Raw genomic sequence first — 27,672 nt, forward strand, 5'->3', positions numbered from 1 at the left:
AATAATACTGGTACTTACTCCGTACTGGTAAGTAAGTATTAATAATACAGTAGAAGGTGTAAGTCGGCTGAACGACGGCTAATTATTGCCCACGTCTGGTGTGGGTGGTGTTAGTGGAACGGAAACGACAATTTCATGCCGCAGTCGCCGTCGAGGGCTCTTTTCCGCCCCATGGCAGCTTCATCCGGCCTTTTCATGACGAAAAGCGGAGAGCGCATGTTCGGCCATGTCCCTTTACCATGAAGCGGCGGACATCTTGACGTCGTCACCATCACAGGGTGGGAGTCTCAAGTCTCGGATATTCAAAAATAGCAAGTTCCGATCGCCACCGAACCAGCTGTACGCTTTGGTGCTGGAGACGAGCAAATGGAGCCCTGTCCTCACGGAAGTCATCCAAGGTGCCGACCTGCTCAAGCTCGAGCGCAAGGTGAGTGAGATGACGGAACCAAAGGCGGGCTGTCGACGTTGCCGCACTCCTTTCGGTGCGCCGATTCGTGGGGCTGACCACGGCTGTTGGGCGTCGCGCAGCTTACGCCGGCTCTGTCGCTGCTGCTGGTGCACGACCTGCTCCTCGCCAAGGGCGGCATCGCCCTGCCCAAGGCGCATGGGCTGCGCGTGTGCATTGAAAAGTACAAAGGTCGCCTGTCGTCGGAGCTCACGCGGGCGAGGCTGCGGCGCAAGTCTCCGTCGCTGCGCGCTCTGAAGCTCGAGATGAACAAGGCAGCCGCCGGCGAGGAGGCCAACTACCCGCGATGGGTGCGCATCAACGGACTCAGGAGCAGCGTCGAGGAGCAGCTCGAGACGACCTTTGCCGGCTACTCACGAGCGTCGCGAATCCAGGACGTCGTGACCAAGGCCGACAGGCATCTCTACATGGACCCGCACGTCCCCAACCTCGTCGCCGTCACGCGGGGGTTCGACCTGACGGCCACGGAAGCCTACACGTCGGGCAAGATTATTCTGCAGGACAAGGCCTCGTGCTTCCCGGCCTACCTGCTCGATCCGGGCCCGGACGATGGCGACGTGATTGACGCGTGCGCCGCTCCGGGCAACAAGACGACGCACCTGGCGTCCATCCTGCGAGGCCACGGTGCGGCATCGGCATCGCGGCCGCAGACAATCTATGCGTTTGAAAAAGACGGCAAGAGAGCCGAGACGCTGGACAAGATGGTTACCCTTGCCGGCTCCAAGTCGATGACGCAGATCGGCGCGGGAGAAGACTTTCTGAACGCCGACCCGCACTCGGACAGGTTCAAGAATGTGGGCGCCCTGCTCCTCGACCCAAGCTGCTCGGGAAGCGGCATCGTGGGCAGGGACTCGATGCCGGAGCTGCATCTTCCGGCACCGAACCCGAAGGCTTCCCACCGTCACACGGTGACGGCCGCCGGCGCAGGTGCCGAAGACTCGGAGCTACGCGTCGTCCGGGACGACGACGGAATCGAGACGGTCATGAGCTCGGATGCGGTGCTGGAGAAGCGACTCGTGACGTTGAGCGAATTCCAGGTCAGCCTCTTGCTGCACGCGTTCGAGTTCCCCGCGGCGAGAAAAATCACGTACTCGACGTGCTCGGTCCACGCGGTGGAGAATGAGCAGGTTGTCATGGCCGTGCTGCGGTCCGAGGTGGCCATGAAAAGGGGATGGCGCGTGTTGCGAAGAGAGAGGCAAGTAGACGGCATGAAGAATTGGCCAGTGCGAGGCCTCTTGGATGCCTGCGGGGGGGACAAAGCCATCGCAGACGGGTGCATCCGATCCTACAAGGACGACGGACTGGGCGTCATGGGCTTCTTCGTCGCGCCCTTTGTCCGGGACGACGCCTTGGCAGTCGCGGCGGGAGAAGGGCGGAGAAGGGAAGAGATGCCTATGGAACTGAATGGCGGAGGAGTGCAAGGAATACAAGACGACGACGACGACGACGACGACGACGACCATGAGGACGACGACGAGTGGAAGGGATTCTCGGATTAGCATTGCACGTGTGCAGTCACCCCAGTCTTCAGCGTAGTAATAAAAACTGCATCAACGACGAGAGGAGGCGACTTTGCAGCACTTTATTTGCTCTTTTATTCTTCTTGTCCTTTGTCTTCTTGTGCATGTCCATGATGCCGATGCTCTCTGGGTATTCAGGTCATGCAAAAGAGGACGAAATGCCTCGGGACGGCACCAACATACACGTATCCGTTGTGGGTTAGGTTTGAACACCTACAACAAGCACTGGGATGCGCTGTTGGCGATGCAAGTGTACCTGTAACTGTAACTGTACTTAAGTACTAAGCACATGCCCTCGCACGGGTACATGCACGGTGACGCACGGTGTCAGCAAGCTTCTAGAAGCATATGCAAGTACTGGTACATGGGCGGCAATGCGATAGATGGCACTCCGTCCTCCGTACCTTTAGTACTGAACCCACCATGTCTGCACTGAACCCACCATATCTGCACTGTACCTAGTAGCTACCTGGTAAGTAAATGGGCACTACACGCGTGTACCTCGAGTGCAGTACGATGCGTCCCAGTCATGCTTTGACGCCGAGCAATTCAGCGGTACCTTGTTACCAAGGTAGGCACTTAGGTACAATAGGCACCTACTAGATATTTCGTGGGTAGATACCCAGGTGCCCAGCCTGTACGAAATGCTCGGAGTCACATGAGTACAACGGCAAATCGGGCTACTGTTGAAGATGGAATCGGAGACTGACCACGGAGGACGGGGTGCAAGCAGGCAAGTAAGTCTCTGTACTCCGTACATTGTAGGGAACTGCATGTACAAGTACATCGCAGGCACCGGCAACGAGTTGCAATTCTTCGTAGGCATGGTGCACACAGGTACGCACCGAATGCTAGTGCAGGTAAAACGGACGCGCGCGGCGGTCCGTTCTTCTACTCACCCGCCGGGCCACCCCGAGTCTCCGACCGACGGCGGCAGCGGCAGTCCGTAGGAGGATTGGAGCCGGACATGGGCTGCGAGGAGCCACTCATGGTCAGAGTGACGGCCGATTGTGTGGGTGGTGGCCGGAAAAGCGGCATCGACGACGCAGATAAAAGCCGTCTTGTTGCGTAAAGTCCGTCCCTCTCGTCCTGTCCTGGGTTGGGTGGGTACGCCTTGACCGTTGGTGGGGGAGCCGAGGCAGTACTGCAAGTAGCAGTACCTGTGCCTACGCCTACTTACATGTACGTTCTGGTACCTGTACTTGTGCATTCCCTGCTCCATGCGTATAGCACACGTATTATGAGGTACACGTCATTGAAGCCCCGTTCTTGAACACATACCCGTTCCTTCTATTCCTTCCGATTGATCATCCAAGTACGAATCTACGATGGTGCTTGGTCATCGGGAGAATGTGCATGCGACTCCTCTTTTTCGTTCCGCCGTCGCCGCACCTCTGTGGCATGCTCAACGGCCGACCCTGGCGAGCGGAGAGCTGAAATCCCCTTCACCACGCGCAGGGACCCTACGCATCTCCCATGCGACGCCGGCTGCTACAGGAAATCAATCATGATCCGTGGCACACACGACGACGGCGCAGGTAATTGTATGGGCACGTTGCCATTACTCGTACGCGCCGCGAAACCGATGTCCGCCCACGGCTCACGGTGCGCGGAAACACCGTAAAGTCCGGGGCCCCGCCGTGAACCTGCCGGCCGGCTTCCCAGCGAATGAGCTGTGGCTGGCTCGCTCGCTAGCGGGCGGGTCGGACAGACGGGACGGGCGGCCATGACGGAAATAACGCGGTGATATGGCGTCCCGTCCAAGGTGCGGCATTCTGTAAGTATTACTCCGTGCTCCGTATGATGGTCGTACAACATACATCTACAGTACATGCGCACCAACAAAATTGCCGTACGAGGACGAGGTACTGTGCGGAGTACTCTGTACATGCAAGTACTTACATGCTTTCACCACCGCGCTGCCGCGGACTTTACCTTTCAAGCCTCCGTTCCGACACCGTGGGACTGATTACTACGCAACCATGCCTTACCTCCGATGCATTGCATGCATAACCATGGCCCTCCCTCCCCTTTCGTCCACGTCGAACATCTCCCCTCATCTTCAACATTCTACTTCCCCTATATGCCATTGCTTCGTTTTCTGCTCATCGATAGCTTGTGCTTCGAAAAAAGGCATCCTCCATCCCCGATAGGTAGACGCTCCTTGGAGAAGCTATCCATTGACGTCGACACCTGGCTCGTCGTTCGACTCGTCTCTGCTCTTTGCTGCTCGACGGCCCCTCCCATCGTCGTCCCATACCGCCATGACGGCCGCCTCCTCGTCGGCATCGTCTTGGTCCAAGGCCACGGACCGCGATGTCGAGTCGCAGCAACCGACGTCAACCAGGACGTCGCATTGGAGTGTGCTGCTGGATCAAGCAGGCGTCGATGACCGAGTCCTTCAGCACACCTACTTCGGCAATGGCACCCTCGAATCGCCCTATCTCGTCGACTTCCTGCCCGACGATGCCCGCAACCCGACGACGTTCTCGAGACGCATGAAATGGTCCATCACCATCATCGCCGCCCTGTCGACCCTCGCCGTTTCCTTTGCGAGCTCCGCCTACTCGGGTGGCGTTGTCGAGATCATGCGCGACTTTCACGTCTCCACCGAGGTCGTCATCCTCGGCGTCTCCATGTTCGTCCTCGGATTTGCCGTCGGGCCCCTCATCTGGGCTCCCCTGTCGGAGCTCTACGGCCGCCAGCACCTCTTCTTCTTCACCTATCTGGCCCTGACGGCCTTCAACGCCGCCGCTGCCGCCGCCCCGAGCATGCCTGCCCTCATCGTACTCCGCTTCTTCGCCGGCGCCTTCGGATCGTCACCTCTGACCAACGCCGGCGGTGTCATCGCCGACATGTTCTCGGCCAACGAGCGAGGCATCGCTACGAGCATCTTCGCCATGGCACCCTTCCTCGGCCCGGCTCTCGGTACGCAGCGAATTCAACCCCCCCCCCCGGTCCCCCCCGTCTTGTTTCCCTGCTGACCTCGTCTTTCTTTGTCCGCCGCAGGCCCCATCGCAGGCGGCTTCCTCGGCGAGGCCAAGGGTTGGCGCTGGGTCGAGGGTCTCATGGCCATCTTCACCGGCGTCCTCTGGATCGTCAACTCTCTCGTCTACCCCGAAACCTACGCGCCCGTCCTTCTCCGGAAGCGTGCCGCCGCCCTGTCGGAGAAGACGGGCAAGGTGTACATCTCAAAGCTCGACGCCAACCACGAACCGAAGAGCGTCGGCAGCCAGTTCCGCATCGGCCTGTCCCGCCCGTGGATCCTCCTCTTCCGGGAGCCCATCGTGCTCCTGACGTCCATCTACATGGCCATCATCTACGGCACCCTTTACCTCTGCTTCGCCGCCTTCCCCATCGTTTTCCAGCAGGGTAGGGGGTGGAAGCCCGGAGTCGGAGGCCTCGCCTTCATGGGCATCGCCGTCGGCATGATGCTCACCACCATCGGCACCATCTTCGACAACAGGCGCTATCAGAGAGTCGCGGCCAAGGCCGGCGGCATGGCGCCCCCCGAGGCCCGGCTCCCCCCCGCCATCCTCGGATCCATCCTGATTCCCGTCGGCCTGTTCTGGTTTGCCTGGACCAACGGCCGGGAAATCCACTGGATCGTTCCCATCGTCGGTTCCGCCTTCTTCGCTTCCGGCATCGTCCTCGTCTTTCTGTCGTTGATGAATTATCTCATCGACTCTTGTGAGTTGTCTTCCTTCCAGGCCCATGCCGGCCGCCGCGAGAATCGTTGCTGACGGCCGTCCGCACCAGATGTCATCTTCGCCGCCTCCGTCCTCGCCGCCAACTCGGTGCTGCGCTCTCTCTTCGGCGCCGCCTTCCCGCTCTTCACCACGTACATGTACAGAGACCTGGGCATCCACTGGGCGAGCTCTATCCCGGCCTTTCTCGCCCTCGCGTGCGTGCCGTTCCCCTTCCTCTTCTACAGGTACGGCGCCGCCATTCGCATGAAGTGCAAGTTCGCCACCGAGGCCGCCCAGGTGCTCGCGGTCATGCGTGCCAAGCACGTCGAAATCACCGAAGACGAGGCCATCGTCGAGGCCGACGAGGCGGAGATGGAGAGGCGTCACAGCAGAGCAATGACCATGACGCGGTCGAAGACGCGAGAGTCCGCCTGAATGGATGGCTGATCCGCTTCTCGTCCGCATCTTCCAGGCGTTTGGAACAGGGCATCACTTCATTCAGCATTCCGCGGCTTTTTTTTTCTTTTTGCCATTTTGATTATTTGATTACGAGGCATATTGCAGCGTTCCGACCTAGAAAAGAGCATAATAGATAGACAGCAGTAGAGTATGTCGTTTGAGTATTTGCATCTCGTTGCCCTGGTCGAGGACAGAGTCGGCATGGGAAACGAAATGATATGGTTAATGAAAGGCTATTGGCACCGTCCGAGTACTAGATGTATGCTCAGAACACCCATCGCTCCATGAAAACGTGCCGTCTGCTCTCCAAAATGAAGCCGGCCCAGCCATCAGGCTTAGGCTTTCCCCATCACATTCGACCGCCTGATGTGTGTTCATTTGCAGGGGCATCACTTGATGTCTGCGAGGGACAGGCTTTCATACGTGCTGCAATCGCAAGAAGAGCTAGTCAAGTGTCACGGATGAAAGGAGTACACGTAGTATCTGAAAAATATTCACCCATCTCATCCGAACACACCAATGTCACTTGGATATGGTCTGTTGAGCTGTGTCCTCGCATGAACGGCAGAGGCGATAGGGGACGTACGGTATGGAAACCCATGCACACTGTCTTCTGACACTGTGTTGTCGCCAACCCCACTTCTCATTAAAGTTAAGCAAGTATTACATTAATTACGTGTACGGAATACGGCGCGTCGACTTTACGAGTATTCTCGCCGACACGACACGCCCAAATCACATAGCATCCATCGCCAGCTACCCATTCAACATCCCCCATCGCGTTGAAGCAGACCACCCGTCCCTAGGCCTGCCTGCACTAGTCTGCCCATAGCTTGGGCACTCGGCCGTGATCGAGACCTTGCCATGGTCATGGACTCGCTCCCCAGCGCCATCTCGACACCGGTTTCGTTCTACACCGCCAACGACTCGGACGCGCAGCATGAGTCGACGACGGCGAGCAGCCCCGTTCAGGACGCATCCTGCCCGTACCGCGCGACCCGTCAGCTCCCGCGGGAGCTGAAGGAGCACTGCCAGATTTTCCTCGAGGAACAGCTTTGTAGGTCGGATTCAGATGTTGCGGGCCTACGACGAGGCAACGACGAAGGAGAAGGACGTGGGCTAACGGAGCATGGGCAGATATGTGCGCCATCAACCTGCTCAGCAGCGTCCTCGGCACGGGCGTTTCGCGAGCACCCGGTGGCCGTTGCAAACCAGCGCTGGCGCCGCCGCCGAGCCACCTCGCCTTGCTCAGCACCCTCATCGTCCACCCGACGCACACGACACGAGCCGACAAGCCGGAGCATCTCGACATCTCTTCCCTTGCCCTCGGGTACCTGCGCAACCTCCTGGCCTTGGCCGGGCCCATCAACGCCGGCTTCCGGGCCGCGTTCCAGTACGGCTCAACGCCGCGGTGGGCGGGGCGGCGGCATGCCGACGCCGGACACGGCAGTGACAGCGACATGTCGGATGCCGACGACCGCGATCACGATAGGTTACGTGGCCGGATGGCCAACGAGGCGAGCCTGTGGACCCGCGGCCGCGACCTGTGGTCCACGGTGGGCTGGGCGTTCAACACGGCGACGCTGCATCCCCATCGTTGGCGGTACTGGCGCCTCTGGCTGGAGTACATGCTCGACGTCCTCGAGGCCGACTGGAACGAGAGGGAGAGGATCGACCTCGAAGCCTTTGGCGTTGAGGATGGGCCCAAGCGCCAGCCTCGGTCGTCGCGGCAGGAATCCATGATAGTCATGTACATGGACCAGCAAGAAAACCGACAGGCGGGCTTCAAGCGCATTCTGAAGGCGCTCTTTGCCGATGGCGAATCGCCGTCGTCATCTTCCTTTCCGGAGGTGTTCGAGAAGGAGCACAGAGGGCTCAAGAAGACGACGCGGAAGCGCAAACGAGATCTGGTGCTGGACGTGGAGAACGACAAGTTCGGCGACTACTTTGACGACGACTCCATCTCCTCGGGCGTCTCGGAACCGCCGACGCCGCAGAAGCCGCTGGATGCTCGGAAGGAGGCCTCGTTCGTGTGCTCGAACCCCGGCCTCGCCGAATCGGTTACTCTACGGCTGCGATTCTTCGCCCTGCTCTCCGCTGCCACCTTTGCCCTCCGCAAGCGGTCGGAGCTTAACCAACTGTACGAGAGCTTCGCGGCCGCCTCCAAGGTGCTCCCGCTGCCCTTGTTCTCGCTCTTCGTGAGCCCGAGGGACAACTCGCTGCTTCCCGAAACGCGCGTCACACTCATCAAGGAGCTGTTCCATCTACTGCTACCCTCTAGCTTCAAGAGTCCGAGAAAGGTGGACCCGGAAGGGGACGCCGTCGGCAGCCTGACCATGCCGATGCTGGAGCACTGCTACATTGCCTTGCCGGCGAATACGGTCGGGCTCGAGGACAACGCCAAGTTGTCGCTGCTAGTGGAGAGTGCGATGCAGCTGCTGTGGTCGTGCGACATGTTGGAATACACCGACAGCTTCGCCGAAGCCGCGAGCGAGGGAACGCGGGCGAGGGAGGCCAAGGCGAGGAAGAAGAGGACGGGCAAGATGCGGGTGGCCGACACGGCCGACATTATCGCTCAGGATATCCTGACCAACTCTGGCCGGAGAATCGCCGTCTTTCTGGAGGCACTGAAGGCCACCACGGGTTGACACAATCTTCGTTGTTGCAGCCGACTTGGGGGGGGCGAGACTACGAAATGGAAACGAGATGGAGAATGAAGGCAGTTTGACGACTGTCGTAACGATGAAATGAAGGCATCACGCGACCATGTTTTGGGTTTCGCATGCGGTAGAGTAGATGACCGGATGCAAACACGGCCGACAATGAGCGGCAAGATAATTACCGCTTTTTGGCCGGTGCCGGACTCCAAGCCGCCGGCTTCCAGTTCTCGCTCGGCCCCTCAGCTCTCCTCGCCCTGGCCCACGGGTCATCTTTGCCAGCGGCTCGTTGGTCCTTTGGCCGGTGCTCGGGCCAACCTTCTCGCTGACCCTCCGGCTGGTCCTCGCCTTCGACCTCGCCTTCGACCTCGCCTTCGTTCGGTCCGCTTCGATGTGTGGCCGTTCCGTCTGCTGTCGACAGCGCTGCTCTTGCGCCAGGATCCTCCATGACGCGGGGCTTGGCCTCCCAGCGAGCGTCGGCTTCGGCGGCGAGCACTTTTACGCGCTCCTGGCGCACCACGTCGGCGCGCTGTTCCTCGAGCGAGGGCGGCTCCTGTCGCGTGTACCGCAGCCACTGGTGCCAGAGCGGGCTTACCACGACGTCCGAGTAGTGAGTCGAGCGCGGGTAGTGGACGATGCGACGCCAGCGTTCGCTGTGCGAGGTCGCCGTGTCGACGGCAGCGCGGCTCGTCAGCCGAAACTCCCAGTAGGTGTTGCCGCGAAGATCAGAGCCTGCGGAGAGAGGAGCGTGAGCCGCGTTGGGAGGACCACCGCCCTCGTCGACGAGGAGGAGGAAATAAATCAAGTGAGGCAACCGGAATCGCTGGCATCGACGTACCTACAAAGAAACGCTTCCGCCATGGTAGACGGAGGGCCTTCCACTTGAACCATGCACGCGCAATTGGCCCTACCTGCTTCATGGACATGGACTCGGTGATGGGGGTTCCATGCGCCGAACCGAAACGTATTGGTTTGGTTTGGAAGAGGAAGAGAATGAGGACGAAGGCGACGACCGACCGAGTGTTCCTCGTGGACGGCGTTTGTGAGTTCAATGATGACGGAGCATCGTCGAGATGTTGGCTCAAGCTAGATACCGAACGAACCCCGGGAGGATGGGAATGCAAGGAAGTTCTGGTCGCTGCTGCGCCACAAGCCACCGCCACCGCCCTCGCCACACAGACGTCCTGCACCAGCCACAAGCCGTTTGAGCCCCGCGCCCCGCGACGCGATAGCAACCCAGCAACCCCCCATTTCCGTCCCGCATTTCCTTGACAACAAATACGGTGATGAGACCGACGGAGCACAATTCGGACGGCTGACAGGCTTCACCATCTGACTCCTTCATCATCCGAGTACCAAAATCTACCACTCATCCTCTTTCCCCGTGACGATATTTTCGACCCGGCGCCTTCAATCAGACCGACGGCAGGACCCTTGACTTTCTACCTTTTTTTTTTCCTTTCCCTCTGCTATGTGTCAAATACCAAGCCAGTGATCGCCCCCTACAACAGCATTCCAACGCCGCCGACGCACGAGCATACTTTCTTCTTCTTCTCGCCTTGTGACGGCATTCACCACCCACCCACTGATTTGCCCCTCTTTGTCAGTGAAGCGAAGCAAGAACGCTGAAGCTTTCTCTGCGCTTACTTCGCTCCCTCCCACGTTCGCTCTCCGACCGACATCCGAAACCTGAACGCGCGGCTCGCCATGGCTTCTGTGACGTCCTTGGACAAGGACCTGCGCAAGATGCGCCTCGATAAATACACGCCCGCGGCGGCCAGAGAGGCACAGGGATGGATCGAGTCCATTCTTGGCGAGAAACTCTCTGGTTCGGACCTCCTCGACGGACTCAAAGACGGCGTTGCGCTGTGCCGGTAAGCAAATGACTAATTGACCCAGTCCATCGGTCTCGGTCGTCCGCTTCATCTCCTAGCCGGCAACTGACATGCTGCCATCGCGGGCCTAGACTCATAAACATGGCCGTCCCTCCCCCGGGCATAAAGTTCAAGAAGTCGCCAATGCCATTCGTGCAGATGGAAAACATCTCTCACTTCCTCCGCGCTTGCCAGGCCCCGCCTTTCAACCTCCAGCAGCACGACACCTTCCTTACCGTCGACCTATACGAGCAAAAGGATCCCGCCCAGGTTCTGCAGTGCCTCGGCGCATTCAGCAGGGCGGCCAACGCCCTTCGACCCAACCGCTTCCCCTCCGCCATTGGGCCCAAGACACGCATCGGCGCGATGAGCCCGGAACGAAGCGGTCCCAAGTCCCCAACCCGACTCCGCGACAGGGGCACCTCCATCACAAGCAACAGCTCCTCCGCACACGCAGGCGCCCGATCAATCGCGCCGCATCGAACCGGTGACTCGACCGGACGATTGAGCCCGACCAAGGGACACGCAAATGCGGCACCGGGCGGAAGCTCTCCAGGCAACGTGACTTCGTGGAGCAAGCGTGAGCAGGAAGGCGCCACGTCGCCGGCCTGGAACATTGCTCAGTACGGCTACTTGGGCGGCGCCAGCCAGGGCAACCTAGGCATCGCATTCGGAGGCCGGAGACAAATCACGACGGCCGGCCCCGAGGTCCCCAGCCTGGCCGACAAGGAGCGTCGCCGCAGAGAGGAGGAAGAGGCGCAGCGGCTGCAGGCCGAGGAAGACGAGAAGCGACGATTAGCGGAGGAGGAGGAGGCCAAGAAGGAAGAGGAGCGCAGGTGGCAGGAAGAGACGGAAAGGCAGCGGGCAGAGGAACGGAGGAAGGCGGAGGAGGAGAAGCGGCAATGGGAAGAGCAAGAGCGGCAGTGGAAACTGGCCGAGCAGAAGCGGCGGCAGGAAGAACAAGATGCCGAGGACCGACTCGAGGAGGAGAGACGACAAGCAAGAAGCAAGGGCGACAACAGGTTGCGGGGCCAGTTCCTCAGCCAGTACCAGGCTGAGCAAGCAGACGCCGGCGGCAGCCAGAGCAGTCGGATCAAGGAGCTCGAGAGGGAGCTGGAACAGGCGAGGCAGCGGGAGGCAGAGTATGAGCGAGAGAGACAAGAGCGCTTCTCAGGTGGCGGCAAGCCTGTCAGCGAGATCACGCCGCCCAAGGCAAGGTCGGGGAGTCACCGACCGGCCGTCGCATCGCCTGGAGCACCAGCGGCCTCGACGGCGCCTGTGGAGCCGGCACCACCAGCTGCCAGCGGCCCTCAGGGCTCGGGCCGGGAACCAGCTCGATACGAGTCGTGGTCGAGGGGTGATGAGCGCGAAGTCCTGAAAACAGCCTGGAGCCAGCACCAGCAGCAACAGTTGGAGGACACGCCGGAGCCCGAAGCGGTCTCTCCTTTGGCCTCCTCCAAGCCGCTCCCCGATCCCACGGCGGCCTTCAAGGAACGATCTCCTAACACGGGAAGCAGCCGTCCCCTCCCAGATCCGAAAACGTACGCAGCCCCTCCCGCGAAGCAGCCGAACCGGACAGATCGCCACCTCGCCGGCCACGCGCCGCCGTCGCAGCCTCCGCCTCACACGACGTACGCGTGGGAGCTCGGGGCCACCCAAGAGCGCGACGCAGAGGACCGCCGCCGCGTGCAGGACCAGGCCGCGACGAAAGCTGGCGGCTGGGCCTCCAAGTCCCTCCTCGAGCGCGAAATGGAGATGGAGCGCCAGCGTCAGCAAGAGTGGGAGGAGGCCCAGAAGGAGACGGCCAAGGCGACCCGGTCGGGCAGTGGCGTCGACGGCATCGGTGGCGGCATGGGCGGTCGCTGGGACGTTGGCCAGTGGGCCGGCTTCACAGGCGGCGACAGCCAGAATAAAGGCGGCCAGGGTATCGGCGCCGGACGAAGGCAGATTGTTGGGCCGCGTCCGTTGCCGGAGCCTGGTAGGTGAGAGAACTGACAGGTAGTTGAGGGCAGGCAACGTACCAACAGGGCTCCCTTCCACCACGAGAGAGACCTGATGGACAGTTTTCTTGCCCTCTCGACACTAGGGACTCGACTAATTATACCACATGTGTAAAGCAACAAGAGTCGTCCGGTTTCTCTCCTCAAACTCAACGAGCACACATGCTATACCCAACGAGTGAGTGGCTCAAGATATTCTAATATAATTCAACGTAGCATGCCATGCTATGGATTCCATCATATGCATCATTCGTATGCTCTTGCGTGAAGGTTCGAGTCGTAGATGCACGCCTTTGCGCCAGCCAAGCGTGGCATTGGTCGTTTCCAATACATGACAAGGCGTGTATCCTTGATGTAGTGCGGTTGATCCCCGAGGGGAGGGGGAGACCAAGTGTCCCGCTTCTACTCCATCCCTTGTCATCGCTACGACTACCACGTCGATGGTAGCCGGCGACCGTGCCTGTGCCGAGGCGCCAGTGAGAGTGGCGGTGGGCGCGTTCACGTTTCGTCGGCGGCCAGCTCTTCGCCCGTCGCGGCAGCCTCGGTCCGACATCTTTGGCACATGCACCACCCTCCAAGGCTGCCCCGTGCCCACTCTCGTCGTTGCTGGACCGGGAGCGAAACGTCGCAGTAGTGGTTTAGGATTTCCTCTCCTCGCTTGATGCCTCCCGGCCGGTTGCCCACGACGCGCTCCTCTCTCGCGCGGAGAACCATTCGCCCCCCCCAGTCCCAGGTGACACCGGGGTCGCAATCGTGGTTTGCGAGACACCAGAAGGGATGCACGGCCGCCACGTCCGGTCGGCCATCGCGTGGGTTCTTGCGTGCCGAGGCCGTCCCGCGGAACTTGGCATACAAGGTGTTGAGAACCCAAACGTCATACTCGGCCAGCTGAGCGTAAATGTCCACGTCCATCTTTTCGAGCACATGGAGCGGCGTCTCGATGTTGTACTTGAAGGAGAACGGCAAGGTCCACTCGGGCGGCGGGCCAGCGGCGGGCGAAAGGTTGCTTTCGCCGGGGCCGGCCGATACAAAGTCGCCCCAGATGAAGTTGACCTCGTCAAGGTCAAGGGGATGTGATTCCTGGTGGGCGGCCAATGCTAAGACGCGGGCCAAGAGCAAAAGGTAGAGCGTCTCGTCGGCCTCGACGGCGTCGGGGTCCTTGGCAATGGTGTCGACATCCTTCTCACACACGGCAGGGTGATATCGTTCCATGGCTTCGTCGTGACAGTGCTGGCTGCAAAAGACAGTGTCATAACACTCGTCACAGTTGACAGCCTCGCTCTCCCCGCCAAGAGGCGGCAGGTCTGAGCCACAGGCATCGCAGATCGGATCCTTGAGCCGGTTATTGGCCGTCAGGAGTGTGAACTCGCTGAGGACGGTCTCGCCAGGGGCGATGTCCTCCCGGGCAAAGACGCCCAGCTGTTGGCAGGTGGAGACGATGTCGCCACGATCCGTCTCGCCGGCGCCCTCGAGAAGCACGGGCAACGTTGCCGCTTGGATGGCACATTTCGGGGCCAGCTGCTTGAACCGTTCGTTGAGGGCCTCGAGCACGGTCGGAGCGAAGCGGTCCGGCTCATGGTCGTTCCAGGGGTAGATTTCTCGACGGACCAATCCATAGTCGGGAAGTTGGTTGTTCACGAAATCGCTACGGCCTAGTTTTTGACTGCCCGCCGTCCGCACATGTTCCCTCGTCCGGAGTAGCTCCTGGTTCTTGGGAGCAATCTGTAGGCCTCTGTCGCAAAAGTTGGCAGCGCTTTGCAGGCAACCGCAACGCAAAAGGCTTAGGGAAAGGATTTGGTAGGCTCGAATCGAGGCCGTCGTGGCCAAGGTCCGGGCACGGTCCTCGTCATGGCTCGGATCGCCGCCGCTGTTGTCGCCCGACGAGTCGTTTGTCGGGCCGCTAGAGGCCAGGACGTTGGGCATCGGAACGACCGAGTGCATCATGAGGCACTCTAGAGCCTGTTCGTGATATTCGAAACCCTCATTGACGACCTCGTCGGCCAGGAGAAGCGCGCGGTAGGCATCGCCGGCGGCAAGATCGGGGTACCCCAGGTCCGAGTGAACGACGGCACGCTCGAGATAAAGAATCAGATCGTAGGGAAGGCCCACGAGGCCACGGGTCAGTTGAGACCGGCGCTCGAGCAACCGCTCCAGGCGTTCGTTCCGGTCCATGGTAGTGGTGTGACGAACGGCAGAGGAGGCTGGATGCTGGTGTCCCGTGGGAGCGGGAACCCGCTGGAGAGAAGTTGCTACGAGCGACAGCTCGTTCGGACAAGGACCGCTAGCCCGTCTCCTGCCTTCAGTCTGAAGTAGGGGGAAACGAACGATTGGCAACCAGGCGATGAGCAGAACTTGACGAGGGAGACGTGTCGCGGGACGTCGAGCCCGGTGAGGTTGTTGCGACCTCCAAGTCGCTATCCAGCGTTGGTCTAGGCAAAACTTGCCGGTACCCTGCCAGTGGTGGGTGATGGTATCCTTGGAGTCGCCGTGAGTGTCGCGTCCCTGCCGAAGCGATACAGTCTAGTGCCGGCAAGGCAGGCGAGTGATGCAATCGGTTGGGAGGAAGAGATGGTTGACCGAAGCGACGGCTCGATCAAGGACGCCGCCGATGACAGACCAACCTTTTTTTTTCCACTTTAGAGGTTGGAGGTTGGGTCCCTGTAGGCGCTCCACTTACTTCCCACCACTCGATGTTGGCAATGGTGCCGCAGGGCATTGTCGATTGCCGTCCCGACCCGCATGCCTGCATGCCTGAAGCCCAGCACAGCTCGACGACGGAGAGCAAGGTGACCGTTACATCTTGCTAGGACGTCCAGTAGAGGGCGAGAAGTTCACCGCAATGGCGTGTGGTTGTCGTGCGTCGCCGGGGACGGCTGGTGGCACGATGGGAGAAAACGGGCGTGGGGGACGTGGCGATGACTCCATCAACCAAGCAGCTGTTCATGCCCCATCACGTGAGCGTACAAGAATATGGGTAGTACTCGTATGGAAGTGCTGGTACGGAGTAGAGCAGGTACGATCGCAGAGGACCTGCCCGACGTGAGAACATCCGCAGCAGGTGCAGGTGCGAACGTACTTACTGCACCTACTGTACTGTAGTTGAGCGCCAAGCAGTTGTTGGTAGGTCCTGCCGTGGGGAGGGGCACATGTAGCATGTTGTGCCTCGCGGCAGCAAAACTTGGTCGACACAGGCCTTGCACCACACCAATAGTAGCATGAGTAGCACAAGGAATACGGTTCGTTGTTCGTCTCAAAATGCAAACAATACCAGCCGTACTCGCTATTGTGCAGGTACGGTACGGTAGGGACTCCGTCATTGCCTCCTGCTCCGCCGTCCAAGTCCGTCGAAACTGGCGTAATCTGCGTTAGCCGATTTGTCCAGCACGCCGTCAGCCGCCTGATGAAAACCATGGAGTAAAGTTTGTCATGATCATGGCGTGTGGCGAGATTCACGCCATGCGCAGCGACGAAAGCCTGTCCATGTCCATGACGGAAAAGCAGAAATGATGGGGATGTACGAGCGTCCTGCCGTGAGTTTGCTGCCGTCTTCGTGCTAGTATTGCTGCTTACGGTATTGCTCGGTTCTAGCCGATTCTCGAGCGACGAGTGACGAACCTTTACCGAACAATGCCATCGTTCCGGAGCTAGAATGAACACGAAAAGTTCGAGAAGAGGAGAAGAGAAGCAGAATGAACGTGACGGATGGCGCATTGGCTGATTTTGATACCGACTCTGCGTCTCGCTCGTCCTCGTTGCTGGCTTTGAACCCAAGGGACAGCCAGCAACTGGGTCGGACATTGACGGCAATCTCGTCATGCTCGGTGGCGATGCCAACGCCAAGACGCTGCGGCCGGCCTCGTTTCTGTCGTTCTTGACTCGAACAGACAAAAAAAAAAAAACCTGGACGTCGCCGATCAGATGGACGTGCTCCATATGGAGGGATGACACAAGTTGCAAGTAGGTGTGGATGCCGTACCGCACACAGGCCCGTACGAGGCGCCTGTCACACTCCTGTGCGCCAATTCCAGGTACGTTTACTCCGTACAGTACGTGCGGAGCAAACGGCCAGCGTCAGGACCCCGCCGTCGGTAGATTGCTCCCGCTGGTAACTCACTTCACTCGACATGCTTTTAGTATTTAACCATCTCCTCCAGCACATCCTTCTACGTCTACTTCCTCATCCACTCGACATCAGCCCCATACATCCACTCGTCTCCTGCACAGAGAGTCTACCAAAAAGCTGACCGCATCGCCCCTGCACGCCGACAATTCTGACGGAAGCCGTCTGCGTACCAAAATCCGCGCGCCTCCGCTTCCTTGCTTCCCCTCGGTCCCCTTGGTCCCCGCTGCGACGGCGACGCTCGACAACCCCCCTCCCCGGCGCACAGCATGCCCAAGACGCAGCCCAACCTCTTCGCCTTCCCGGCCGTCGATGACGTGGCGGCCGCCCTGCGATCCTACATCCTCCAGAGCCAGGCGGCCGGCATCACGCGCCACGGCTCCTTCAAGGTGGCCGTCTCGGGCGGCTCCCTCCCCAAGACGCTCGCGGCGGCGCTGCTCGCACAGCCGAGCTCGGAGAGGAACGCGCACGGGGTGATTGACTTCTCCAAGTGGGAAATCTTCTTCGCCGACGAGCGTGCCGTGCCCCTCGACGACGCAGACTCCAACTACGCCCTGCTCAAGGCCGAGCTGCTCGACAAGATCCCCGCCGACCAGGGCAAGCCGACGGTGCACACGCTCGACGCCGCCCACCTCGACGACATCCAGGAGCTCGCCGACCAGTACGAGCACACGCTCGTCTCGAGCTTCGCGAGCCGCGACTCGGTGCGCCTTCCCATCTTCGACCTCCTGCTACTCGGCTGCGGGCCCGACGGCCACACCTGCTCCCTCTTCCCCGGCCATCCCTTGCTGCGCGAGACGAGCGCGTGGGTGGCGCCCATCGAAGACTCGCCCAAGCCGCCGCGCCGCCGCATCACCCTCACCATGCCCGTCATCACCCACGCCGTCCGCATCGCCTTTGTCGCCACGGGCGCGAGCAAGAAGGACGTCATGAAGCAGATCTTCGACACGCCCGACGGCCTGCCCTGCGCCCTCGTCAACGAGGCCGCCGGCGACCGCTGCAGCTGGTTCGTCGACGAGGCCGCCGTCGAGGGTGTGAGCTTCCCCCGCCGGGCCTTCCTGTAGGGCACCTCGGTGGACGAGACGCCAACATGGGAGGCGGCCAACGTCGGATGGAGTGGGAGGAGGCGGGCAAAGGAATGTCCATCGTTCCACGGACAAACAGGCGGGCATTCGTACGTTGGCACAGCTCGAGAATGCCGTTGGAACAGGGGCGGGGGGGGGAGGGGAGTGGTGGGAAGAAGCATGCACTCGCTTAGCATAGTTTCGTTCTTTTGGCTTCGACTGGCCGTTATATCCCCTTTGCGATGTCATTCTGCTAGCATTGGCAATGGACGAGGTCGCATGCCGCCTCGCGCATTGTGCCTGAATTTGCCACCATGGCCACGCCAGACCAAGGTAGCTTTGCTCAAATCTTGCCCGTTTGATTGAAACTAGCAATAACCGTCCGCAAGCCTGTATGAGAGCATGGGTGTCGTGACCTGCAGGTCGTACGTACCATGCAGACCGATGGATGCCATTTATACCGTCCTCCAAACCGCTCCAGCCCTCGGGGTATCATCCTCTTCGACCAACAGGTTCATGCTCTCGACCCATTCATTTTCCATGGCCAGCGCCTCTTGCTCCATCTCCTCCATGGCACGCAGCTCGGCAAGCATGCCGGCCACCAAGCTCGCCGCGCCGCGCAGCATCCGCTCCAAGCTCGAGTCCCCCGTGACGCCATGTCCAGCGTCACCGCCGAGGTCGTCGATGGCCCGGAGTTGGACGCGCAACGTCTCCAGGAGGCGGCTCATGCTCGCGCACTCGTCCCTCCAGGGAGCATCGAGCTGCTCGACGAAGAGCAAATCCTCGTTTTGCGGGAGCGCCGCGGGGCTGCGCCGCCTCGCCTCGTCAACAGCCTCGACGCCATCCATCCACCGCTCGAAGCGGCTCGCGACACGGGCATATCGTCCGCCGGGCTCGCCGAGGGTCCAAAGCCCACCGATGACGTCGCCCAAGTTTTGGATCTTTTCTTCCAGCCCGCTGCCCATGGCACCCCACCGTCGAAGAGCGGCCAGATTGTCCATCTCGACGATTGATTTCTCCTTGGCCGAGACATGCCTGCTCACGTCTTGCAGAGTCGCAAACCGGTCTCCCAGCTTCCTCCTGGCACTCTTCCGCCACCGGGCATCCACGGCCGCCGCGTCACGGTGCAGCAGGTGCAGCTGCAGCAACTCGGCCTGAAGCTTGCTCGTCTCCACCAACGCAGCGACGTTCGCGGGTAGCTTGGACGGCGATGGCGGCGCCAAGACCGTCGACGTCGGTGGTTTCGACGCAGGATGGCGGACCGGGGAGCGTTGCTGCTGCCGTGTCGAGCTTGCAGGATGAAGTCGCGACCGTGCCTGCAGCGAACCAAGCTTGGATGGCGCAGAATCCTTTCTCTCATCAATCGACATACTGCGGCCATGTCGTGGGATGGCCGTGGGGCCAGAGCTGTCGCGAGACGGCGGCGGCAGCGCTGCTGCGGGATGAGTGCCGGCGACGCTACTTCGAGCACGTGCATGTGCCGGCGCTCGCTTCGCAGGCTGCGGTGCGGTCTCGGTTGAAATGGGGAGGCCAGTCGCCGGTGGTCTGCTCAACTTGGACGACGGCGGCAGCCGGCTTGCGTCTCTCCTCGTCGACTCTTGCCCAGGCAAGGCCGCGGCCGAGACCACCCTAGCATGCCTCCTGGGCGCCGAGGCGGTGACCGAGCCTGCTGGAACAGAAGGCATGGGCTTCGACCTGTACATGGTCCTCGTTGATGATTCCGACGGTACCGTGACGGCAGAGGACTGGCGGGCAACCGTTGGTGGTCTCGAGCCTGGCGGGAGGGGCAGGCTGGTCGGCAAAGGTCTCTTGGTCGTGAAAGCTTGCGCATCCCTGGACGGCTGTTGGGACGTCATGACGGGCGGTTTGCCGGGAGGCTGGGCGGGTTGGAGGGGGGACATGGCAGATGGCGGAAGCGGCCACAGGCATGGCGCTCCGTGGTAGAGGTTTGGAAATGGCACGGCATGAGGTTATTCATGGCGTAATATCTTGCCGCTTGCCTACTCGTCAAGCACGAAGTACTACTGCACTGTACTTGCTCATATGTACTACGGAGCAAGTACAGTACATGTATGCTGTTGTACATGTACTGTACTCCGTACGGAGTATTACTTGTAGTTACAACTAATTAATACTGCTATACTTACTAGTACGGAGTACTGTAGGTACTGTACTGTACGCCCTGCAGTTGCCACCGAATACCCTTGTGGTTGTGCATGCAGGCACTCACAGTACAGCACGCCGTGCAAGCAATACTGTTACAGTGTATTACAGGCATTACGGTACTCCGTACTAGGTCTACTTGTACATGCAAGTAGGTGTGCTGTAACCATCATGCAAGTGCTGTAATTGAGTGCTGGGAGTGGCAAGCCCCACTTGGCTTCAGCGGCAAGCTTCAGCCCAACGTCACTAGGTCCCAACCCGAGGCACAAACGTCCGTCACCACTGGCTGGAGGGGGGCATGAAAGGTGTGCTAGATAAAGTATCATTCTTCACCATATTCTATCTCATCAACCCGTAGAGGCCAAAACCATGTGCGCGGGCAAGCTCTCTCCAACGCAGACCCTTGCCCAACAACTGGTTCGGTCCAGACGGGCCGGAAAATGCACCAAGCTGACTGACCCCCAGGGGAATATGGTATCATCGACGTGTCAGCAGGCTTGCCGCTCCATCCTCCGCCACCGTGGCCTCGATGGATCGCACCGCACGCAAACTCCAACAACCAAGCAACACTCCCCATGCGCAGACGAAACAAAGGGCCGATGCACGCGACGACAACAGGCCAAAAAGATGAGGTAAGAAGTGTACAGAGCGACGGAGCCAACCGGCAACTAGCAATGGCAGTATGTAAGGTGTCGCATGTCGTGTATGTATAGTGGGTGGCGGTCCATCTCGAGAGCATGCCCCGCGGCGGGGGCACCTACGCCGCCAGCTGCAGCTCGAGAGGGGAGTCGGGCCTGGGGATGGAAGAGGTGCTGAGGGGCGTGCTCGGGGCCAGCTCGTCGACGAGGCGACGCAGCACTCGTTGGTGGCCGTTGAAGGCCCGCTGACAGGCCTCGCAGATGCGCAGGTAGCAAAAGGTGCAGACCCACCGGTCTTCCGTGTCGGCCTTGTCGCACGTCTGGCAGGTGAGGGGGTAGTGCTGATTCCGGCGGCGGTGCATGTTTCGGTGGCTCTGATAGCAGTGGAAGTGCGAGTCCTTGAGCGGCTGGGCGGGGATGATGATGCCCTGCTCGACGGGCCCGTCGACGACCTGCGACGGAAAGTAGGCCGCCTTCGGATCCGGCTCGTGCGTCATCTTCATCTCGGGGTACAGCGTTCCATCCCTGCCCCTGTAGAGGGGCGAGTGCGACTCGGAGTAGACGATTCTCGGATCCACGTCGGGCGTGGTGCGACGCGGCGGTTCCGCGACGCGGCGGCCGTCGGATCTCGTCGACGAGCTCGGCGGCGGGAGCCTGGCCTGGTCCAGCGCTTCGGCGGGGGGGGAATGGCGTCGCGGGCTTGACCTGCTGCTCGCAGAAGCCCTCGCGTCGTTTCTCAGGCTCTGGAGGCTGACGGCGCCGTGCAGGTTGGGTGCCGAGGGGGGCAGCGCCCGTTTCGGAGGCGCATTGCTGCTGCCGACCAGCGCGTCCTTGAGGGCCTCCTTGGAAGGGCGCGACGGCGGCGCCTTGGACGGCACCTCGGCGGGGAGACACTTTGGCGAGGACGAGGACGAAGCGGGAGAGACGGGAGAGGAGAAGGTGTCGACGACTGGCGGGGCCGAATTGATGTCCTCCTTGTGGTACTCGGGCGTCGGGGGTCGCTGGGCAGCCAAGCGGGGGGCATGGTCGACGTTGGCGTCGCCGCCGGCGTGCTGCTTGGGAGAGCCCTTGGCCTTGTTCAGCCTCGACACCACGTTGCCACCCATGGCCCGAGCTTGGGCTACCTCCTGCTGCTGCGGCGGCGGCGGCGGCGGCGGCGGCGATGATGACGACGACGACGATGACGACGACGACGATAGCTGCTCCTTTGCTGCAGGCTGCACGTTGCGGCTCGGCAATTCGAGCGGCGCAGGGTGAAGTGGATAGGGCGTCGTCGTGGGCTTGATGGTTTCCTCGGATGCGCGCGACGGGTGTGGAGGCTCCGCTCTTGGCCTCGTCGGAGAGGACTGCTGGGAGGCGGGCCTCGAGGCCGTCGAGCCGTGACTCTGGTCGAGCCTGAGGTCGGGGAGCTCGCGGGCGGCGTCCTGCTTGTGCGGACGGCGGCGCCAGATCTCGAGGCGGGGAGGCGTGTCGAGCTTCGGAAGGTCCGGCTGTGCTTTGGCCGAGGGGGGCGTGCGAGGTCGCTGAGGGAGAGCCTTTTCGTCCTTGGACGGGGGGAGGGGAGAATCTGTTTGGCCGCGCTGATGGGGCGGGAGGGCAGGGCTGTTCACGGCAGCGCCAGCGGCTCCAGCGACGGCCCCGTGTTGTTGGCCGCCGCCCTCCTCGCTCGCGACGCCGACGGCAGGCTCCCACGGCTGCACCTTGGCACCGGCGCCGCCGGCCGTCGGCTCGCTCGCGTCGGGGGAATAGGCCAACAGCAGGCTCGAGAAGGAGTCGGTGGGCGCCAGCTGGGCCAGCTGGTACTTGGGAGCCTCGCCGTCGCCGCCGGTGCCGGTGCCGGTGCCGGTGCCCTTGGCGTCGCCGTCGCCGTTGCCGGTGCTGGTGCTGCCACCGATGGGTCTTCTGGGTATCGACATGGCGCACGAGGGAGTCGCGGCGGCGGTGCTGGTGACGGCCGTCGTCGAAGGCGGACCGGTTGCCGGCGTGTCGGGCTTCGGTGGCGGAGGGGGACTGGAGGCGGGCGTCTGCAGACTCGTCGACGAGGATGACTGACCGACGGGCTTCCTCGCGATGGCACTTCTTATATTCTTGCAATCGTCCTTGTCGGGACGGCGCGGGGGAGGACGAGGCAGGTGAGGAAGGGCCTTGGGCAGGTGCTGAGGGGAGGCGGCGGCAGGACGGTGCGGAGGGATGGTGAGGGTGAGCGAAACGGGGGCAGGAATCGAAGGCAGCGCCTTGGAGAAGCGGGAGCGACCGGCGGCCGTACTTGTACTCGCCGTCGACCCCGCGTGGGACGAGAGCGGCGCCGGCGGTTGCTGCAGCATGGCTGAATAGCGTTTGAATGCCGTCGCCGAAACTGTCGGGGCGGGCGATGGCGGGGAAGTGCGCTTGGACGGTGGTGGTGGTGGTCGACGAAACGCCGGAGGAGGCTCACGAGCCGGCGGCGGTGGAGGCGAACTTACTCGTGCCGCAAGTATGCCGCGTCCTCGTATCGCCAAGTCGACGGCGTGCGCGTGCGACTATTGCCTGTACCGTAGGCACGTGGTACGAACATGTACCGGGACGAGCGCTACCAGCAGGACGCGCAGACGAGTACCGGTACGAGCAGGTGGCGCAGAGACGGTCGCGGCGCAAAGTGGCAGCGACGACGGAGTATGCCGCACTTTGTCCGAGGTTGAGAAGTCGCGACCGAGCCGGGAAATTGGATGCGACCGCAGACGGGAGGGGCGACCGAGAGGGTGGATGCCGTTCCTGACATGAGACGAAGCGAGAGAGAGAGAGAGAGAGAGAGAGAGAGCGAGAAGGAGAGAGCGTGCGAGAGGGACGACGACCAAGGCACCCCGACGCGCACGCATGAATCGGTCGATCCAAGCACGGAGGCGGACGCAGATGGGTGGTGGGTGGATTAATAGGTTCGCATCAGACCGTGACGAAACCGACTGGGGTGTCGCCCTTGTTTTATCCCACGATGTCTCGTAGGCATTTCTCCATGTGCCTCATGCGCAGGCACTTACTCGTACCGGCAGAGTGCGTCTTTGCTAGACAGCTTTAGTGGCAAGAAGTACTCTGTACTCCTGCATGTACAGTAAGTACACCGGCTTACAGTAGATGTGCATGTACACCGGCTTACTTGTACAAGTAAAAACAACTATTACTGTATGTACTGCTCATGTACCGATTTTGTGTGCACAGGTACTCTTGCCTACTTGATTGCCTACCTAGTACGCACTCGGTACTCCGGATGCCGCATGCTGTACCGGCACGGGGAACATCGACCAAGTACCCACTACGGGTGGCAACTTGGCTGTGCACATGGACAAGTAAGTACTGTACATTGGTTTTTACAGCTGTCCAGGCAGCCGCCTTCCAGGCTCGCACTGTTCTTCGGTCCCCTCTCGCGGGGCTCAGACGAAGCTTGTGTTGGCCCTCGAGGTTCAGGTACCTCGCCAGTACGGGCTGTCGCCGCCGATGAGTCACGCACAAGCTTGTACCCACATGTACTCGGATCCGCCTCGTCGCCTCGGCCTTGCTTCGCCCGCCGTCCTTGGCGCCGCCCACCAGTGAACAATGTCCAGTGACGACGGGTGGCGGTGGGGGGGGGGAGGCGGGGGCCCGATGGCACGCCACTGGCCGTCGGACGCCGTTGACAGGGCCCGACGCGGCGACGGCCTTCATTGTCCCGTGTGGCTGAAGGCTGTCGGATCGGCTGCCTCCCGCGCCCAGGACTGGCTCGCATCGTGAAACAGACAACGCGTGGTCCCGGCGTGACGGAGCGGGTGCGGCCAACCGCGAAAAACCGGCCAGGCATGCGCGGCAGGTGTTCAGAGCCGGGGTCGGCCTGTCACGCGCACGGCAGCCCGATTCGACGTCTCGCCGCAAGCGGTCGCCACCCTCTCGACGCACGTTGCCGTGGCTCGCGAGCCCTCTCCGCCACGCGTGAGCGCCCCGGCTCGTACGCCGAGTAGGCATGCGCCTAATTCCCGAACACATGCGCGCGCTGTTGCCTGCATCGCACAGCTGTATGCAGGGCCGCCGTGCTTGGGCTCCTCTACAGCGTGCCTGCACGCCAGGAGAGCACAGCGCCATGCGCGTAGGAGCCGCAACGTGCGATGCATCGAAGCAACCAACTCTGCACTCGGGACGACAAGCACAGCATCATATCATGGCAGGGGGTTGCCGTCGTCGTGGGTGCCACCGACGTCGTGCTTGCACACTCCGGGTCACCCGCGCAGGGCGGACGGATGCTGCTCGAACGGGGAACAGCTGGACGAATGACTCTCTACCAATTCCCGCTCTCCGCCACCTACTCGGACAGCGCATCATCCCAGCACCAAGCCGATGCCATCGACATCAGGGATCAGGCTCCAGGGGGGCTCGGGCACCAAAAGGTCGGTGAAGCGCAAGGGGCGGCGGGCTGCCCATGCACGAATCTGCCAGCACGCACATGTGCGCGCACGCATGCGACGCACGAGAATAATTGCCTTTGCGAACAGCCGTGGGTACCTACGGATGAAATGTTCAAAGCGCCAGGGAGGCCGATCGATTCCAGCCCGGCTCAGCAGGGCGGGGGGGCTGGCTCGTCGGGGCGCTGCAGCACATGGGCAGGTACAAATTATAGGTACTCTTCAGCGTGCTCTGCATTCTTGCCGGCTCGAGGAGGGACGCGACATGGCAATAGGTGACGGTGTGCTGTACGTGCACGCGGTGTATGCAGTGCTCGCGGGTGTATGCAGTGCTCGCGTGCACGTACTTGAACCTACACCCACTAGTTCATTAAGTATAAGTAAAACTGTATACGTACAGAGTGCATGCTCGTCTACATTCACGAGGCTCACCCACACTGGTACCAAAATTGATAGCATTTCAGCATGGCTTAGGCACCTACAAGTGCACCATCAGCTAGCACTGTACTTGTACCACTACGATACTGTGCTCCGTAGGTGTAAGTGTACTTACGGGGTACATGTCCATGCATCGCTACGCAGCATTGATGCGCCGCATGCACGGAGTACCGTACGGAGCACTGAGGAGTATTTGCACCTCCATTGCCCAAGAACAGCATTACTTGTACGGAGTATAGTACACCTATTAACAGCACACTTCGGTGTACAAGTGCAGCTGGTGCGTGCACTGTAAGTAAGTACCTAATAGTGCTCCGAGCGTTGTAATACTCCGCAGGTACCATTACAATGCAAGGCGGCAAAGGTGGGGCCAAGTTCCGGCCATGTTTCCGAGCGTTAACCTCCGTTCTTGTTTAGTGTCCACAGCGCCTGGCCACCCCTCCCCAGCTGCTCAGGGCGGACCGGCCGATCTTGACTTGTCGTGCTCCGTGGAGCAGCTGAACCGGCGCCAAGCGCGTTCCTTTTTGCTCATCGTCACGCATGCATGAGCTTGGAGCTCTCTCTCTATCACTCTCTAACTCTCTCTATCCCTCCCCCCCCTCTCTCTCCCCATCTCTTTTTTTCCTTCTTTTTTTCCTTTCTGTTTTTCGATCGATTCCGATGCATTTGCTTTTCTCCAGCTCGTATGGGAGACGACAATGGTGCTTTTGGCCAGTAGCCAGCCTATGCGTAATTTCCTTGCACTCGGTCCTCATCCTCCGAGGCGGGTACACCTAGAGTTGGTGGTGAATTCGGAAACACACGCGCGCGTGCACTTGACCCTGCAGCACGAGCTCGTACCTCTAATTACTTACAACTGCATGGGCAAATTCGGGTGCCGCCTTGCACATGCCGGCCGACTGCGTTGGTGCAAGTATCGCAACGGAGCACGACGACGTACAGTACACCGGCCGAGAAACGCGTCGTTGGGATAAGATCGGCAACTACCTTTTGCCTCAGCGCATTCCAGCCGGGTCACAAAAAGTCCACGCATTTGTCATGACATAAAACATCTCTCCAACGCTCGTCGTGACAGATGGTTTCACCCAACCGCCCTTGCCAAAATTCTCACGCATTCACCGAGAGCGCACAGATATATCCACCCATACCTCGAGGCGCGAATTCGTGAGACCGCCGTCGTGGCTTTGGGACTCGCTGTTGCTGAAAGGTATCGGGAGCACTGCTTGTTGTCTTGGGAAAAGTAAGGCGAGCATCGTACGTCTGGGTACGTGTCAAGGTATGACGTGGTGCTGCCGAAATTGCGGAAACCCTACGGAGTAAGTATTGAACTGGGCCATGCCGATGGGTCTCTCGGGAGCTTTTCGATACCAAGCGTCTAACAGTGGCCCCAATATCCCGCGGCGCAGTGCCGTACCTTGTCCTGGGACACAATACTGCACAGCAAGTAATTACATGTACTAGGTACTCCGTACTGTACATGTACTTACAGTAAGTACACTTGCGTACGCCGGCTCCGGAAGATAATGCTCCGTACTTACTCCGTACTACCGTGTTCTCGTACTCCGCCCTCGTGGGGTTCCGAGTGATTTAATTGCTGCAAGTATTTCCCCGAATAGGTGCCCCGTACTTGTACTTGTACATGCACATGTACAGTACACGTAATTACTGTACATTACTCACTTATTTACGTCACCACCCGGCCGGCGCACACATCCCAATCTCCGACGATGATGGATGCTCCAGCATCGCCTGTGCTCGGAACGCGACAACCGCCCGGGCGAGGAGACCGGCGACGTCACCATAGTCATGTGCCGCTGGCTTGCGCTCGAGAGACGCACCGCACGGGCGTCGACGTCGTCAACGACGGCCTGAGGGTGCCCGCGTTTGGTCGTTCGTGGGCATCAACGGATCATGAGCCAACCGTGTCTGCGAGGCCGACGAGTCGAGTGTCGGATGGTCCTGGCTCGAAAACCTGTATGACAGACTACCGTGTCTAGAATGGTAGATGCAGCAAGTAGTGTGCCGGTACGCGGCTGCACTTGTGCATACGTGTAACAATCATCGTCCTGCGAGTATTGTACCTGAGTGGAGGTGTGGGCGAAGCGCGGGTTCGGCAAACTACGTAGGCGCCGGTGCTGCGCCGCGGGTGCAAGTGCCACTAGGGCTCCTCGTGAATACCCT

At 60.7% G+C, this 27,672-nt stretch overlaps 9 protein-coding genes across 9 annotated transcripts; 5 read left to right on the forward strand and 4 right to left on the reverse strand.

Annotated features, from left to right (window-relative positions):
* Positions 1 to 226: 226 nt before the first annotated feature.
* Positions 227 to 1,965, forward strand: DCS_04790 (NOL1/NOP2/sun domain protein; the record flags this gene model as incomplete). Its single annotated transcript, XM_040802096.1, has 2 exons — positions 227 to 427; positions 529 to 1,965. 2 exons carry the CDS (start codon positions 227 to 229, stop codon positions 1,963 to 1,965), a joined length of 1,638 nt encoding a protein of 545 aa, XP_040657129.1.
* Positions 1,966 to 4,250: 2,285 nt separating this feature from the next.
* On the forward strand, positions 4,251 to 6,110 carry DCS_04791 (Major facilitator superfamily domain, general substrate transporter; the record flags this gene model as incomplete). The annotated part of the gene is made up of 3 exons (XM_040802097.1): positions 4,251 to 4,914; positions 4,996 to 5,676; positions 5,746 to 6,110. 3 exons carry the CDS (start codon positions 4,251 to 4,253, stop codon positions 6,108 to 6,110), a joined length of 1,710 nt encoding a protein of 569 aa, XP_040657130.1.
* An 888-nt stretch (positions 6,111 to 6,998) lies between these two features.
* On the forward strand, positions 6,999 to 8,782 carry DCS_04792 (uncharacterized protein; the record flags this gene model as incomplete). Its single annotated transcript, XM_040802098.1, has 2 exons — positions 6,999 to 7,191; positions 7,272 to 8,782. The coding sequence occupies 2 exons, from the start codon at positions 6,999 to 7,001 to the stop codon at positions 8,780 to 8,782; spliced, it is 1,704 nt and encodes a 567-aa protein (XP_040657131.1).
* Positions 8,783 to 8,972: 190 nt separating this feature from the next.
* Positions 8,973 to 9,717, reverse strand: DCS_04793 (uncharacterized protein; the record flags this gene model as incomplete). The annotated part of the gene is made up of 3 exons (XM_040802099.1): positions 8,973 to 9,344; positions 9,387 to 9,523; positions 9,630 to 9,717. 3 exons carry the CDS (start codon positions 9,715 to 9,717, stop codon positions 8,973 to 8,975), a joined length of 597 nt encoding a protein of 198 aa, XP_040657132.1.
* A 781-nt stretch (positions 9,718 to 10,498) lies between these two features.
* DCS_04794 (uncharacterized protein) lies at positions 10,499 to 12,651 on the forward strand (the record flags this gene model as incomplete). Its single annotated transcript, XM_040802100.1, has 2 exons — positions 10,499 to 10,665; positions 10,758 to 12,651. The coding sequence occupies 2 exons, from the start codon at positions 10,499 to 10,501 to the stop codon at positions 12,649 to 12,651; spliced, it is 2,061 nt and encodes a 686-aa protein (XP_040657133.1).
* Positions 12,652 to 13,163: 512 nt separating this feature from the next.
* DCS_04795 (wd and tetratricopeptide repeat protein) lies at positions 13,164 to 14,837 on the reverse strand (the record flags this gene model as incomplete). Its single annotated transcript, XM_040802101.1, has 1 exon — positions 13,164 to 14,837. One exon carries the CDS (start codon positions 14,835 to 14,837, stop codon positions 13,164 to 13,166), a length of 1,674 nt encoding a protein of 557 aa, XP_040657134.1.
* A 2,217-nt stretch (positions 14,838 to 17,054) lies between these two features.
* DCS_04796 (uncharacterized protein) lies at positions 17,055 to 17,849 on the forward strand (the record flags this gene model as incomplete). Its single annotated transcript, XM_040802102.1, has 1 exon — positions 17,055 to 17,849. One exon carries the CDS (start codon positions 17,055 to 17,057, stop codon positions 17,847 to 17,849), a length of 795 nt encoding a protein of 264 aa, XP_040657135.1.
* A 455-nt stretch (positions 17,850 to 18,304) lies between these two features.
* Positions 18,305 to 19,750, reverse strand: DCS_04797 (uncharacterized protein; the record flags this gene model as incomplete). Its single annotated transcript, XM_040802103.1, has 1 exon — positions 18,305 to 19,750. The coding sequence occupies one exon, from the start codon at positions 19,748 to 19,750 to the stop codon at positions 18,305 to 18,307; it is 1,446 nt and encodes a 481-aa protein (XP_040657136.1).
* A 1,019-nt stretch (positions 19,751 to 20,769) lies between these two features.
* DCS_04798 (uncharacterized protein) lies at positions 20,770 to 22,974 on the reverse strand (the record flags this gene model as incomplete). The annotated part of the gene is made up of 1 exon (XM_040802104.1): positions 20,770 to 22,974. The coding sequence occupies one exon, from the start codon at positions 22,972 to 22,974 to the stop codon at positions 20,770 to 20,772; it is 2,205 nt and encodes a 734-aa protein (XP_040657137.1).
* Positions 22,975 to 27,672: the final 4,698 nt, after the last annotated feature.

The sequence above is a fragment of the Drechmeria coniospora genome, chromosome 02 (genome assembly GCF_001625195.1).
Source record: "Drechmeria coniospora strain ARSEF 6962 chromosome 02, whole genome shotgun sequence".
In the NCBI taxonomy this organism is placed as follows: Eukaryota; Fungi; Ascomycota; class Sordariomycetes; order Hypocreales; family Ophiocordycipitaceae; genus Drechmeria; species Drechmeria coniospora.